This window comes from Chelonia mydas, chromosome 14 (assembly GCF_015237465.2).
Source record: "Chelonia mydas isolate rCheMyd1 chromosome 14, rCheMyd1.pri.v2, whole genome shotgun sequence".
NCBI classification, from domain to species: Eukaryota; Metazoa; Chordata; order Testudines; family Cheloniidae; genus Chelonia; species Chelonia mydas.
Window position 1 is genome coordinate 1,334,621 of NC_051254.2, and position 14,717 is coordinate 1,349,337.

Genomic DNA, 14,717 nt, shown 5'->3' on the forward strand with positions numbered 1-14,717 from the left:
TCAACCTGTCCTTTTTGGGGACCAGCACCACGGGCGAGGCCCAAGGGCTGGCAACTGGCTAGATCACCCCCAAAGCCAGCATGTCCCGGACCTCTCTTTCCAGGTCCTGAGCAGTTTTCCCTATGACTCGGAAGGGGGAGCATCTTATTGGCGGGTGTGACCCTGTCTGCACCCGGTGGACAATCAGATTAATGAGTCCAGGCTGGTTGGAAAACAGCTGTCGGTACGGATGCAGCACCCCCCTGACCTCAGCTTGCTGGGCAGGGGTTAGCTGATCCGAGAGGGGAATTGTTTCCAGGGGGGAACCAGCTCTGGTCCCAGGGAATAGGTCTACTAAAGGGTCGTCTCCCTGCTCCTCCTAATGTCCACACACGACCAACACCACATTCCCCCTGGCATAATATGGCTTCATCATATTCACATGGTACACCCGGCGGTGGTGCGCCTGGTTCGACAGCTCCACCACATAGTTTTCCTCATTGAGCTGCTTGACCACCTTGAAGGGACCTTCCCAAGCGGCCTGTAGTTTGTTTTTTCTCGCGGGGATGAGAACCATCACCTGATCCCCAGTGGCGTAGGTACGGGCCTGTGCCATGCGGTCATACCAGACCTTCTGCTTCCTCTGGGCTCTGGCCAGATTCTCCTTGGCCAGACCCATGAGTTCAGCCAGTCTCTCTCGGAAGATCAGGACATATTCCACCACTGATTCTCCATCGGGAATGGCCTTCCCCTCCCATTCATCTCTCATCAGGTCCAGGGGCCCCCTTACCCTCCTCCCATATAACAGTTCGAAAGGCGAGAACCTGGTAGACTCCTGGGGCACTTCCCTGTACGCGAACAGCAGGTGAGGTAAGTACTTGTCCCAGTCCTGCAGGTTCATAGAGGTTTTCAGCAGCATCTTTAGCGTTCTGTTGAACCTCTCCACCAGCCCATTGGATTGGGGGGGATATGCTGAGGCCCAGCTGTGCCAGACCCCACATTTCTCCCACAAGCACCGGAGTAGGGCCGATATGAAGTTGGATCCTTGGTCTGTCAAGACTTCCTTGGGGAACCCCACTTGGCTGAAAATGGTCAGCAGTGCATCTGCCACGGTGTCTGCTTCAATGATAAGGGCACTGCCTCGGGGTAGCGGGTGGCGAAATCTACCACCACCAGAATATATTTCTTCCCCGACCGGGTCGTCTTGCTGAGAGACCCCACCATGTCCATAGCCACCTTCTGGAAAGGCTCCTCTATGATGGGCAAGGGTCTCAAAAGCTGTTTTCCCCTTGTCCTGGGCCTTCCCCACCCTCTGACAGGGGTCGCAGGATCGGCAATGCTGCCGGACAGTGGTAAAGACCCCAGGCCAGTAAAAGTTCTGTAGCAACCTCTGCCGGGTGCGCCGGATTCCCTGGTGCCCTGAGAGGGGGATGTCACGGGCCAGGTACAATAGCTTGCGGCGATACTTCTGGGGGACCACCAGCTGCCTCCTGATCCCACAGGACTCCACTTCCCCTGGGGGAGCCCATTCTCGGTACAGGAACCCCTCCTCCCACAGGAACCTCTCCTGGCAGCCTCTCCCCATGGTCTGTACCACACTGAGGTCGGCCAGGTCCCTGAGCTTCCGCAAGGAGGGATCTTTCCTCAACTCGGCCTGGAACTCAGTGGCTGGGGAAGGGATGGGGACCTGCTCCCTCCCGCTGGCTGGGTCTGAAGCCGCAGCCCCTCTCAGCCTTGTCCCTGGGCACTCCCTCCCCACCGGGGTAAGGTCCTGTGCCTCCAGTGAGGTACCCTCCCCGAGGTCAGGATGTAGTGCCCTTCGCCGGCTCTGGCTACGGATCACAACCAGGGCATTCTGGGGGTTGCTTGGCCATTTCTCTAGGTTCCCCCCCCCCCAATCAACACCTCAGTGAGCAAATGGTGGTGCACCCCCATGTCCTTGGGGCCCTCCTTGGCCCCCCCATTTCAGATGTACCCTCGCCACGGGCACCTTGAATGGAGTCCCACCCACACCCGTCAGGTAGGTGTTGGGCACTACCCAATCTGGGGCCACCACCTCGGACCAGGATAGCACCACCTCAGTGCCCGTATCCCAGTATCCATTGATCTTAATCCCATCCACCTCCAGGGAAACAAGGCACTCTCTCCGGAGGGACAGCCCCATGCCACCCTGTAAACCGAGAACCCTGAGTCTGGAGCATCCAGCCCCACCAGAGGAGCTGGCCTGGGGTACTCTTCCCTCCTGAGCAGTTGGTACACTGCCAGCCCCTCTTGCCTGGGAAGCCTGCCCCTTGTCCGGCTGGGTCCCTACCCAGTTAACCCTGTGCGGGTTTGGTCTGCTCAGTCTGACCTTGAGCCTGGGGCACTGGGTCTGTATGTGGCCTCTTTGGCCACAGTAATAGCAGCTCATGTCTTGTTGGTCCCCTTGAGCCGATCGGTTGGTCCTGACGCTGGATGTTCCCCTTGGGAGGGGGTTCTCCATGTTCCCCCTTTGGGAGGTCCCACGGTGACTCTCTCTCTGCATCATGGCAGGCCTGTTCCTTTGGGACTCCTCCCTGCCACCCCCTGACTGGCTGTTCACAAACTCTTCGGCCAGCTGCCCTGCATGTCATGGGCCCTCTGGCTTTTTGTCCTCCAACCATAGCCTCAGGTCGGATGGGCACTATTCATACAGTTGCTCCAGTACGATCAGGTTAAGCAGGTCCTCCTTAGTTTGGGTCCCATCTGCCCACTTGTGGACGTATCCCTGCATCCGGAGGACCAGTTCTAGATATGTGACTTCAGGGGTTTTATGCTGACTCCGGAACCTTTTCCAGTACATCTGGGGAGTCAGCCCAAACTCGCCTAGCAGGGCCTTTTTGAATAGTTTGTAGTCCCCTGCCTCCGCCCCTTCCATTCGGCTGTACATCGCCACAGGTTTGGGGTCCAGTAAGGGGGTGAGAAACTGGAGCCTGTCTTCCGGGGCAACCCTGTGCAGCTTGCAGGCCATCTCAAAGGCATTCAGGAAGTCTTCTATGTCCTCCCCTTCCTTACGCCGGGCCAGGACGCACTTGTCAAATCTCCATGCACCTGGGTCCTGGGTCCCCCACCACTCACCGCAGCCAGGGGCTCGCTGCTCCTCAGCCTTGCCAACCCTAGCTCATGCTGTCTCTGTCTCTCTTCATTCTGTCTCTGTTTCTCTTTCTCCTCCAGCTCATGCTGTCTCTGCTTCTCTTTCTCCGCCAGTTCCTGCTGCTTCAACTCCAGCTCTTTCAGTTTTATCTCCCTCTCCCATTTCAGCTGCCTCAGCTCCAGGGATGGAGAGCTCTGATGGGAAGATCCCCTGCTGGCTGCGGGGGTCACAGTGCCCTCGGTATTCGCTGGGCTCCTCCCAGCCCTTCCCCTAGGTATAGATAGGAGGGGTCCCGGGATGCCCTCGGCAGCTGTCTGACCATTCCCAGCTGGGACAGACACTGGTGCCCACCCTGCATCTGCCGGGCTGCTCCCCTCAGAGACAGGGATCGGTTCATCCAAGCGATCTCCCTCCTCCAGCTGGGCAATCAGCTGTTCCTTGGTGAGCCTCCCAACGCGCAGCCCCCTCTGCCTGCACAGCTCCACCAGGTCACTCTTAAGGGGCTTATTACACATTTTCCTGCTGCCACTCGCAGGCCTGGGTGCTCTCAGCTCCCCATGGTTTCCACGAGGAACCCCTAGTGTGCCAGCCCTTCTCGAGGTCACCACCTCTCTCCGAGGGTCAAGCCGCAGACTCCTCCACTTCTGAGCCTGCTCACCGCAGTCCCCAGGGGGACCCAGTTACTGAAACAGTCCTTCTCACTGGTCACACACTCCCAGGGGTTAAGTGTAGCTCCTCCGTCGAAACCACTCCTCTCTGAATCTTCAGCACGCCTGGTCCCCGTCAGTCCCCCTTCGTTCTACTGCTCCCCAGTCACTTACTGCAGGAAGCGCCATCCGCGGGGCGCAGTACATCCCACTGCTCCCACCAGTTGTCACAGAGTGTGGGGGACTCAGGGCCCTGCACCCCCCTCTTACTGCGATTCCCCATGACTCTCAGCCAGCCAGTAGAACAGAAGGTTTATTAGACGACAGGAACACAGTCCAAACAGAGCTTGTGGGTACAAACAGGACCCCCCAGTCAGGTCCCTCTGGGGGGCAAGGAGCTTAGACCCCAGCCTTGGGGCTCCCTCCATTTCCCCAGACCGCTCCAAACTGAAACCCCCTCCAGCCATCTCACCCAGCCTCCCGCCGGCTCCTCCTCCAGCCTTTGTCCAGTTGCCGGGGCAAAGGTGTCACCTGGGTCCAACCCCCCCAGCTCAGGTATCGTCCCTCCAGTGAAGCCACCCCCTGCTCTCCCATCCTCCATGCAGACACAGTCCCAGTAAAACTCCCCGGCCACATCACCAGGTCAATCCGCCCCACTCCACCACAGACTCTCAGCACCCCCACCGCAGATGTTCCAGCCCCCCCAGCCAGGGCTGCCCTGCCCTCGTGACATCAAACTAGCGTGCAGCCCGACTGGAACCAGGCTGCTGGGCCCAAATTCATTTAAGACGCCAGCTCCCCTGAGCAAGGGGCTGATCAGCATGTGTCCATGAGCGAGAAACTCCCCCCACCCTGCGATGCTGCGTCCCCCCCACCTGAAGGCCACTTCCCAGGCGCTGAGTGGGTAGGTCCTGTGTCCCCACTGGTTACCATGGTGAGGCCCTGGAGAGCATTAAAGCTTCAGACACTGCAAGCTCCAAATCTGCAGCTTAATTAGAGCCTGGGGCCCGCAAGGGGAGCGCTCTGCCGGGGCTGAGCTGCCGGCCCCCCGACTCCTCCGCCCTGCACCGGGACCAGAGGCAGCAGCACTGGGATCGGACAGCTCTGGCCCAGGGGCCCTTGAGCAGGACCACATGGGGGAAGGGAGCGGCCCACCCTCCACTTGCAGCCAGCCGGCGTGAGGGGGGTCTCCGCTGCTCCCTGCCCTGCTGCTTCTCCGTTAGACTCTGGCTACACAGAGATGCTTGAAGCCGACAGGAGAGAGCTCTCCCATCTGCCGGCCTAATCAGTCCACCCCAAGGAGCACCATAGCGATACCAGCAGGACACAGCGCGGGGCACACCGGTGCTCAGGCCGGTGTAACATGCGGCACTCAGGGGGGGCCGACTCAAACTGACCTGAGCTGCAGCGTAGCCATAGCCAGGGGCGGGGGGCATAGCACTGCCGTCGGGGGGAGGGCACAGGCAGCCCCGCAGCGTCACTCTGCAGAGCCCAGTTACCTCCAGGGCAGCCCCGGGACTGGACTGTGGCTCCTGGCTAATGGCTGCTTGTCTGACTGGCCGCTGCTCCAACATCAGACTCCTGAATCACGGGCTGGTTCCACCCCCAGCGCAGCCACGCAGAGCTCCCTGCAGGGACTCTGGGTCAGAGCCTGGCAGCGTGCGGTGCGGCCTGCCTGGGGCCCTCGCTTTCAGGGTTAATTTCCACCCCCAGATGAGGAATTAGATGGGTAACCGGTCACCTGCACAGGCTGCGACCATGGCAGCAGGAGTCACCACTTGCACAAATCCTGCCTCAGTCACAGATGTGCAATAACAGGCACAGATACATTGGCAAAGCTGGCCCTGCATGGAGATCCCATGGGCACGCGTGGGAGCAGCGGTAGGGTTGGCCCCACAGTCCTCAGCTAGTGAAGACAAGAACGAACTGAATTACAAGTCATTGACCCGGCTGAGTCAAAGCAGCAAAACAAGTGAGCTTCCTAAGACGGACCACAGGCCCGGCACGGCCTGGCTCCGCACGGCATGATAGGGTGTGGCCCCGCACAGCCCAGCCCGGCCCCGCACGGCCCGGCCCGGTAGGGTATGGCCCCGCACAGCCCGGCCCGGTGCAGCCCCGCACGGCAGAACACAAATGGCTTCTAATGGCAGAGACGAGCCAGAAGAAGAACAGCTGCTTGCCAGCCTCCCCGCTCCTTCTGCGCTGGGTGTTTCCCTGGCTCCTGCATGCCCCAGTTTGGAGGGGCACTGGGACAGGAAGTGACCTCCCTCCATCTCAAGCAGCTGTGACACAGCAAGATTGACTCAGGCAAGAGGGAGAGCCATTCGCGTGGCCAGCATGAGGCATCCCAGCCCCCGGTGTCTCCTCCCAGAGCTGGCAGGCTTGGCGCCGCCAGCAGAGGGTTTGCTGGGAAGCACCCACAGGCATTTCGGATTCCTTGGAAGGTGCCACAGAGATCACAGCCACACTCCACCCTAGCAGCTCCTCCTCGACCGACCTGCCAGGACAGACCTGTGCGCGGGGCTTCCCTGGGCATGAGCCGGTGTCGTCAGCCACAGGGAAACGCTCGGATCTGGGCCCTGGGCTGAACCGTTAGCTGCAAGGGAAGCAGAGGCTGCTAAGCTCAGGGATCCTGGCAGGAGGAGGGGTTGCAGGTGGTTATTTTTCATTGCAAGGTCTGTACGTTATTTATATGGCTCTGTTGGTGCACGGCAAATCCTGACCATGGGCTAGACCCTGCTCTAAGGTGTAAATCTGGGGTGACTGGAGTGAGTCTGGATTTACACCAGCACAGGCTAGCCTGAAGGGAGTGAAACCTCTAGGGATCTCTCTTCACAGCCCATTTTGTATTAAGAACAGGAGGATTTGTGGCACCTTAGAGACTCACACATTGATTAGAGCATAAGCTTCTGTGGGCTACAGCTCACTTCATCGGATGCATTCAGTGGAAAATACAGTGGGGAGATTTATATACATAGAGAACATGAAACAATGGGTGTTACCATATGCACTGTAACGAGAGTGATCGGGTAAGGTGAGCTATTACCAGCAGGAGAGCAGCAGTCTCTCGTTGGAGTCTGTTTTTGAAGTTTTTTTGTTGAAGAATTGCAACTTTTCGGTCTGTAATCAAGTGACCAAAGAGATTGAAGTGTTCTCCAACTGTTCTTCAACAAAAAAACTTCAAAAACAGATTCCAACGAGAGACTGCTGAATTGGAATTAATTTGCAAACTGGATACAATTAACTTAGGCTTGAATAGAGACTGGGAGTGGATGGGTAAAACTATTTCCCCATGTTTATTCCCCCCCCCCCCGCCCCCGGTTCCTCAGACGTTCTTGTCAACTGCTGGAAATGGCCCACCTTGATTATCACTACAAAAGGTTTCTCTCCCCCAGCCCTGCTCTCCTGCTGGTAATAGCTCAAGTGATCACTCTCGTTACAGCGTGTATGGTAACACCCATTGTTTCATGTACTCTATGTATATAAATCTCCTCACTGTATTTTCCACTGAATGCATCCGATGAAGTGAGCTGTAGCTCACGAAAGTTTATGCTCAAATAAACGTGTTAGTCTCTAAGGTGCCACAAGTCCTCCTTTTCTTTTTGCAGATACAGACTAACACGGCTGCTACTCTGAAACCTGCCATTTTATATTGTTACTGCTCTGGGGTGCCAACCGGCATCGTCAGGAAAAGAGCCCAGCTGCAGAGCAGGAACCCAGAGCCTGCCCTGCAGCTGGGACTCCCTTGCCCTAGCCCACCAGCATCTCTATCCCCAGCCAGAACGGGCCATGTGACAGAGCAGGGAAACCACCGCCCCCCCCCCCCCACTCCAGACCAGTGCGCCCACCCCCACCCCAGGCCAGCACCCTGCCGCAGCTCCCGCCCCGGGCCAGTGCCCTACCCCCACTCCGGGTGGAGCGATTTCCTGAAGAAGGCGAGTGAGACAATGCCAACGTGCTGCTGGGGGTGGATCTGAAGGAAGGCTCTCTACAGCTCAGTGGCAGGTGACAGGGAGATTCCGGGAAAAGGCCAGGACGGGCCAAGGCCCCAGGCAGTGGGGCAGGCTGTCCACAGCAGGCATGGCTGCTGGTACTGGTTTGGGCTGTTCCACTCGTTACATGAAGCAGCTGCCAAGGCTGGGGTTTCCAGCAGCGACACAGGGCTTCAGACACACAACTCCCCTGCGGCTCTCACGCTACGGGGCTGTGCATCTGAATCCCCTGGGGGCTCCGTTCTCTCCCCAGCCACGTGCCACACTCTCCCAGCCCTGCTGCAGTGCAGGCAGACCACTCCAGAGCAAGCTGCAGGCCTCCCGTCCCTCAGCCGAATGCTGGGGGACGATCAGAGCTGGAGTCCCCACTTGCCCAGCCTCCCCCTTCTGCTCCTCCTGTGGGTTGTTTCCATGTGCTGCTGGCCTCGGGCACTTCCCCAGGGCTTGTGACTAACCAGCCAGAGGCCCCAAGGAATCTGCAAGTGGGGCCGGGGCCACGGCCACGGGGTGAGTCCTTGCACAAAGCCAGAGGCTGCAGCCTGCCCAGAATCCACGTTGTTCTCTGTAAAAAGAAAAGGAGGACTTGTGGCACCTTAGAGACTAACAAATTTATCAGAGCATAAGCTTTCGTGAGCTACAGCTCACTTCATCGGATGCAACAAGTACTCCTTTTCTTTTTACGGATACAGACTAACACGGCTGCTACTCTGAAAATCTGTTGTTCTCTGTGTGGGGCTGGCTGGGCTGGAGACTAGCCCAGGAGAGCTCCAGCCTGAACAAGGCAGCAGAATCAGGGCCATAGAGGAAAGGTAAGTGGCCCCAGGGCCATGAGACAAGCCCTGGGCTGGCTTCCCCAGAGGGGAGGGGAACAGCACTCCCTGCACTGGTCTCATACCCCGATGGGCCATGGGCCTGAGGTCTCCACCAGGCAACACAGGATGAGGGGGACGTGGGGCAGGGAAAGAGATGCACAGAGAAGCCAAGTGACTTACCCAAAGTCACCCGCAACCAAGATACGAATTCAAGACCTCCTGGCTCCCGGTTTGGCACCCTTCCCTGCAGCCCCGCTGCCCCCACTACCCAAAGCTGAAAACCTACTCCCCCCTTCCTAAAGCAGGGCCCAGAAATCAGGCTCTCTGTTCATGCCCATTTGCGTCTGTGCCCAGCCCAGGCAGAGCTGGCTCACTGGCCTCTGAGCGATCGCGCCCCTCCCAGCGGGCACAGCCCGTGCAGGGAGACACCCAAGCAGCATCACAGAGCCCAAGGCCAGAGGGACCACGGTGATCGTCCAGTCCGAGTCTCTTTCTGCAGCCACATTAGGGCAGCAGCAGCCATGAGCTAAGGAGCAGAAAGTCACATCCTCACATTCCATCTAAACTGCATCACAACCGCGTCACACCAGGCTGTTAAGGAGGCTCCTGTCCTAGCAGCACCACCAGACAAACAGATCGCAGGACGTCGAACGAAAACACGCTTTGATGCATCCTGTCTGGCAAGGCACCGCTTCAACGGGTGTGATTGTGAAATCTCCCCGTCTCTTGTTTTGCCTTCATGGTCCCTACTTCTCTATTGTTCGTCTGTAGGGTCTCTGTCCAGCTCTTCGACTGTCTCTGTCTGTTGCATAACTAATTTTGTAAGATTTAAGTCAACTAAGATGGTGGGATCTGATTGGGTAAAGAATTGTTTCATAATGTGCTAGGATTGGTGAAAAATACTGTCTTGTAGGACTTTAGTTTACAGTGATTGGTTACCATACAGCTAAGCAGGACCCAAGTTTTAACTACATAAACTAGGGTCCAAAAGGAAGTTCCTTGGAACCAACTCCAGGACATAGCCCAAGATCAGAGCTGCCAGACCTCAGCACCCTGCCAACCATATTGTGCAGAAACTAGAGTCCCCGGACGACCTGATCCTGACTGGCCCCCAGGAAAAGTTTGTCTGCCTCATTGGGAGCGGTGACCATTGTATGGTTAGCGTGTGCAGTCTGTTTTGAGGACTGTTAATAAACAGAGATTAAGAATATTACTGTGTAAGGCTCTGTCACTAGTAAAAGACCCTGCAAACCTGCAGAAGAGTATGCCCTGAGCCCGAGGAACTGGGTATGAGTGGCCCTGAGCCCTAGGAACTGGGTAAGGATAGGTGCCTTTTGCCCAGAGCCCTAGGAACTGGGAAAGGGTGGGGATGCCTAAACTAACCAGGTTGCGCCTTGAGCCCACAGAAAGGCAAAGGTGGGGGGCCCTAGAGTGTGCAGGTAACACCCCAAAACATGGGCCAGAGAATTGCCCCTTGGAAGTCTGACATCCTGGGCCTGTACTGCGGCCATGCCCCACCTGCCCTCCATACACCCCTCCCCCCAACCAAGACAGACGGAATCAAGCCAGCCAGGCTGAATGCCCCAAAGTGTTTCTCCTCCATGTGGGAGAGAAGCTAGGACAGGTCAGAGCCAAGGGCACCAGCAGCCTCTTCCTTGGCAGCGTTCACTGGGCCACAGGCCAGGTCTCTGCCCTCCCGGGGGCTGCTCGCTGGGGAGCTCTCTCCTCACTCACAGGTGGATTTTACTTCGCAGCCAGACGGGAGGTGCAACGATGGCCAGGATCCCAACTAGGGCAGGTGAGTGCCCATCCCCCTAGCCCAATTCCCAGCAGCATTTCCTGCTTTAGTTACTCCCCCAAGGCCCTGTCACCAATGAACCATCCAGAGGGACCACTGAGGCTGGAGCCTGCATGAGGAGTGGGGAGCCTGGGAGGATGAGGGCAGGAAAGTGACACAGGGGCCAGCTGATGTGTGCTGTGAACTGCAGCTCTAGCACCCAGCCCAGCTCCCGCTGAAAAACTCAGGGAATCCAGCAGCTTGGATTGACGCAGCTTCACTTTGTCTAAAATCTTCCTGTCCCTAAATCAGTTTGCACAGCCCCCCAACAAACAGCGGGGCCCTGAGAGACTCCGAGGGACAGGCAGGGGTGAGACCCCCAAAGCAGAGAGGCCACCCGGGGCACTGGGCACTCAGGAGCGAGGGGAATCTGGGGCAGCGCAGGGTGTGCAGTGATGGAAGGGGGCTGGGCTGTCAGCCAAGCGGAGCTGCCAAAGTATTTCAGAATGCCTCCCTCCAGCCAAGCCTGGGTGCTGTGGCATGGCACTGCCCCTGAGTGCGGCAGGCAGCGGGCTTGGGCTCAGTTTGTTTAATATGTTAAATGCAATAAGGGTATTATTCATAGAAAGAGGAATCCGGATCCCGGCCCTGCCAAGGCCTCCCTTTCAGCAGCATCCAAGCCGAATAAAACTGGGATAGAGGAAAGGAAATGCCTGGAAGTAAGGAACTGACAGAAGGTGACCCAGCCCAACATGGCCCACTCCCCAGGCCAGGCCCGGCTCGCTGCTCAGCATTCCCAGCCTGTTGTAAAGTGCCAGGGACCCTTTGGGAACAGCGTCCAGTCAGCAACAGGACTAACAAAGCTCTCGCCTTGCCCAGGGTGTCCCCGGCGAGCTTGAGTAAATCAAGATGGCAACGTGCAATGCTAGGTTTTGTCATTAGGGGCTCAGCTGCAGTGAGCCCAACCCACCGGAGCAGACAGCTCCACTTGTGCCCGGTACTCGCCCTCCACAGGGAGGGGTGCGCGGGGATGCAGGGAACAAAGCTCAGACTTCTCGAGGAGGATCTTCATCCCATCCCTGCTACCTCACTCAGAACCCCAGAGAGCGAGAATGGCCCAGGGAAGTCCCACCCTACTAGACAGACACACTCCTGGCAGTACAGACTGACACACACTCTCCCACCCAGCACCACTTCAAATTAAACAGACAGAAGCCCTGAGGCCACAAACCCTGAGAAGCTCAAGTTCCGTTTGAGACTGGCGCTGGGTCTGGAGAGAGCTACGAGACGTCACTCTCGGGTGCTTTGCTGTTGAAGCTTCATCTACACAGCCTCCCACACGCCAGCAGGCCAACTCGGCCAGGCCTGGAGGATGACGCAGGGAACCATAAAACGTGCAATAAATTTGATAACTGCAAGGTGGTGAAAGAGGAGATAAGACGGGAGGCCCCACTTTAGGCCGTGTGTGTCTAGTCCCATGGGCTCGAGGGAGCAGGGAGTGAGGGCAGGGCACCGACCGCTAGCTAGGTGGCAGGCGGTGATGGCAACAGCTAAAGCACAAATGATTCTCAGCTGAAAGCCAAATGGCCCGAGCGTCAGAAGCAGATGGCACACGAGGGGGACAGCAGGCTCCTGTTCCTGTCTCTCGCCAGAGCCAGCTGGCTGTGATGGAGCAGGCCCAGTCCAGCTCTCATGTGCACAGGTGGGCTCCACACTTGCTGGGCAGAGATGGGACACCAGCAGCTCCTGCCCTGGTGAGGGCGCCATGGGAGCTTGAGGCTGCTGGGGAGATGCGTTGAATCAGGGCAGTCCCTGAGAGTCCTGCCATGCCCCTCCCAAGCAGCACCACCCTATCCAGTTCCAGGCTCCCCGGCAGGGTGGGGGTTGCAAGTGCCTTGCTCCATCACAAACGCCTCCAGATCCAGGACTGGGAGTGACTTGCCAAGGACTCCATGGAAATGGCTCTGTTCAGGGCAGACTAATCTCTCATGGGTTTTAACTGGGGTGGGAGCAGCCAGGGCTTCTGTTTGCTCACTGTGCTGGGATGAGCCAGCTCCCCAGCAGCTACCAGGGAAGCAGCAAGCCCTTGAACTCAGCTCTCGGCAGGTAACAGCTTCCCAGCTCCGCTCTGCTGATTGGATGCGGTGAAAGTGCTACCCGTGGGTGCAGCTACCAGACACGGGCGCAGGGCTCTGCCTAAGCTTGGACCCAAAAATAGATCCCAATGAACCCAGTAGGGCTGGAAATTGGGGGGCGGGCGCCTATTCCAGGCACACTTAAACTCATCCTGTACTACCCATCCTCCTACTACTTCCCCCGCGGCCTGCCCCGAGGGGGTTTATACGGCTAAGTGCATATAAACGAGTTCCCGGGCCCAGCCTGCAGGTCACGGCCCAGCGATCACAGCCTCCCACACTCCGTCCGGTGTCTCGGGCACCCTTGCCCGGCAGTTCGGAGCCAGGGAGCAGCAGAGTTCAGAGACACCCCCCCGCCTCCCTGAGAATAAAAGTTTCACATGTTTGTACAAGCACCGCAACCCAGTCCCAGGTTTACAATGGCTCCCGTGGCTCCATGGAGCCGGCCCATGCCCAGAAGGGGCCCCGGCCTGCTCCACTTGCACTGCGCCCCAAGATCCCGTTGGCTCTCCCCACCCGCCACTTGCTCCTCTTGACCTGCCTGCCTGCTGCCTCCTCGGCCCCACCCCCCTGCTCCTCTCTGCCCCCTGGCCGGACCCCAGTGCACCTCCGGCTCCAGGCAGTCTCGACTTCCCACCACTGGTGGGGCCCCACCTGTCTCCCCGGACCCAAGCATCCTGGGACTGGTGCAGAAGCCTGGCCAGTGTCAGTGGCGGGGGGGAGAGAAAAACAATGTGGGGAGCTTGGCTGGGCTCCTCCAGGGGAAGTGCGTCTTGGGGGACCCCGGCCAGGGCAGGCCCTGGCCGGGCTGATCGCACCACTCCCAAGGGCCGGAACAATTCCCGGCCCTGGGACCGGTCCTGGCTGCGGTGCCGGCTCAGCCTCACGGGGCCGGGAGGGCAGCCAGGAGGCAGGGCATGGGGGAGAGGGTTTCTTGCGGGGGGGGGGGGGGGGTGCTGGGCTGTGAAGGGGCAGGGAAGATGTGTGGGTTGGGGCTCTAGGGAGTGCGGGTTCTGTGGGGGGTGCTGGGCAGGGGTGGTGCAGGGCGCTGTGCATTTGTGGGGGGGGGGGCTGGGGGGGTCTCTGGCCATAGGGAAGATGTTGGGGGCTGTGTGGTGCGGCACGGCCCCCCCAGCAGAAGGGGCACGCTGGCATCACAGGGCCGGGCGGGCCACTGTGTGTCTGGCAACTGCCGGTTTGTAAAGAGTGCCCTCGCACTGGGCTGGGCCACCCCTGCCATGCCAGGCCCCACTGCCCTGGCTGCCCCCTTGCTCCGGGGACCGACCGCCCCGCGCCAGGCTCCGCTGCCTCCATGGGGGCCCGCAGAAGGTTAATCCGGCCCTGCCGCAACCCAGCGCGGCCCCCAGCAGCCCGGGCTCCAGCCCCCGCGGCCACCAGCGCCGCCCGGCCCGGCCCTGGTGCACGTCGGAGCCCCCCAGCGCGGCCCGGGCGCACGTCGGAGCCCCCCAGCCCCACCAACTGTCCTGGGCAGCGCCCGCGGGGCCGTTTGCGGGGCCCGGCCCGAGCCACGGCTCCGCCGCGGGCCCGGGCCCCTCTCGGCCGCCGCAGGCAGCCCGGGCCGGGGAGGGTCACGCCCTGGGGCGGGAGGCGGCGCCGCGGGGCCGGGGCGCCTCTTACCTAGGTCCGCGTTGCAGAAGGCCTGCTGCGGGTGCACCGGGGAGCAGCTGCAGGCGTCGGCCGGGCGCGCCGCCCTCCCCAGCAGCAGCAGCGCCAGCCAGGCCAGCAGGCTGGGCACGGGCGCGCTCATCTTGCGGGTCTCGGAGCGCCCGGGGGGGCCCCCGCATCCAGCCAGGCGCGAGCTGCCCGCCGCGCCCTGCCGCCAGGCTCCCGCCCGAGTGCGGCTCCGCCGGGCCTGGAGCGCCGCGTTCCCCGCGGGCAGGAGGTGCAGACGCGGCCGCCTCCCTTGCGCCGAGGGTTTGCGGCGCCGCTCGGCGACAGCTGCTTTTAACGCGCTGGGGGCTGGCGGCTGCTCCGCCCCGTGGCACCGGGCCAGGCCGCTGCGCTCCGCCGCTCGCTCTCGCCCCTTCCTTCCGCCGGCCCTGCGGCGTGTGTCCGCGGCCGGCCGGCCGGCCCCGGCCCCCTGCGGCAGCGCCGCTCCCCTGGGAGGGGAGGGCCCCGCCGAGCTGGGGCAAGTTCCAGGCCCCTCTGCCCCGCCCCGCCTGGGGAGTCACCTCTGCTGGGGGCTGGGGTAGGATCGTCCCCCGGCGGAACCGGCCCCTGGGTCAGCCCCGGCCCCTGGCCC

At 60.1% G+C, this 14,717-nt stretch overlaps 1 protein-coding gene across 1 annotated transcript in view; it reads right to left on the bottom strand.

The window, feature by feature from the left end:
* The window catches only part of TIMP2 (TIMP metallopeptidase inhibitor 2), a 30,305-nt gene extending 15,816 nt beyond the window's left edge, over positions 1 to 14,489 (bottom strand). Inside the window, exon 1 of the mRNA XM_037914063.2 lies at positions 14,093 to 14,489. Within this exon, the coding sequence (XP_037769991.1) occupies positions 14,093 to 14,222 (130 nt within the window). The 5' untranslated portion in view covers positions 14,223 to 14,489. The remainder of the gene's footprint in view (positions 1 to 14,092) is intronic.
* Between the last annotated feature and the right edge of the window lie 228 nt (positions 14,490 to 14,717).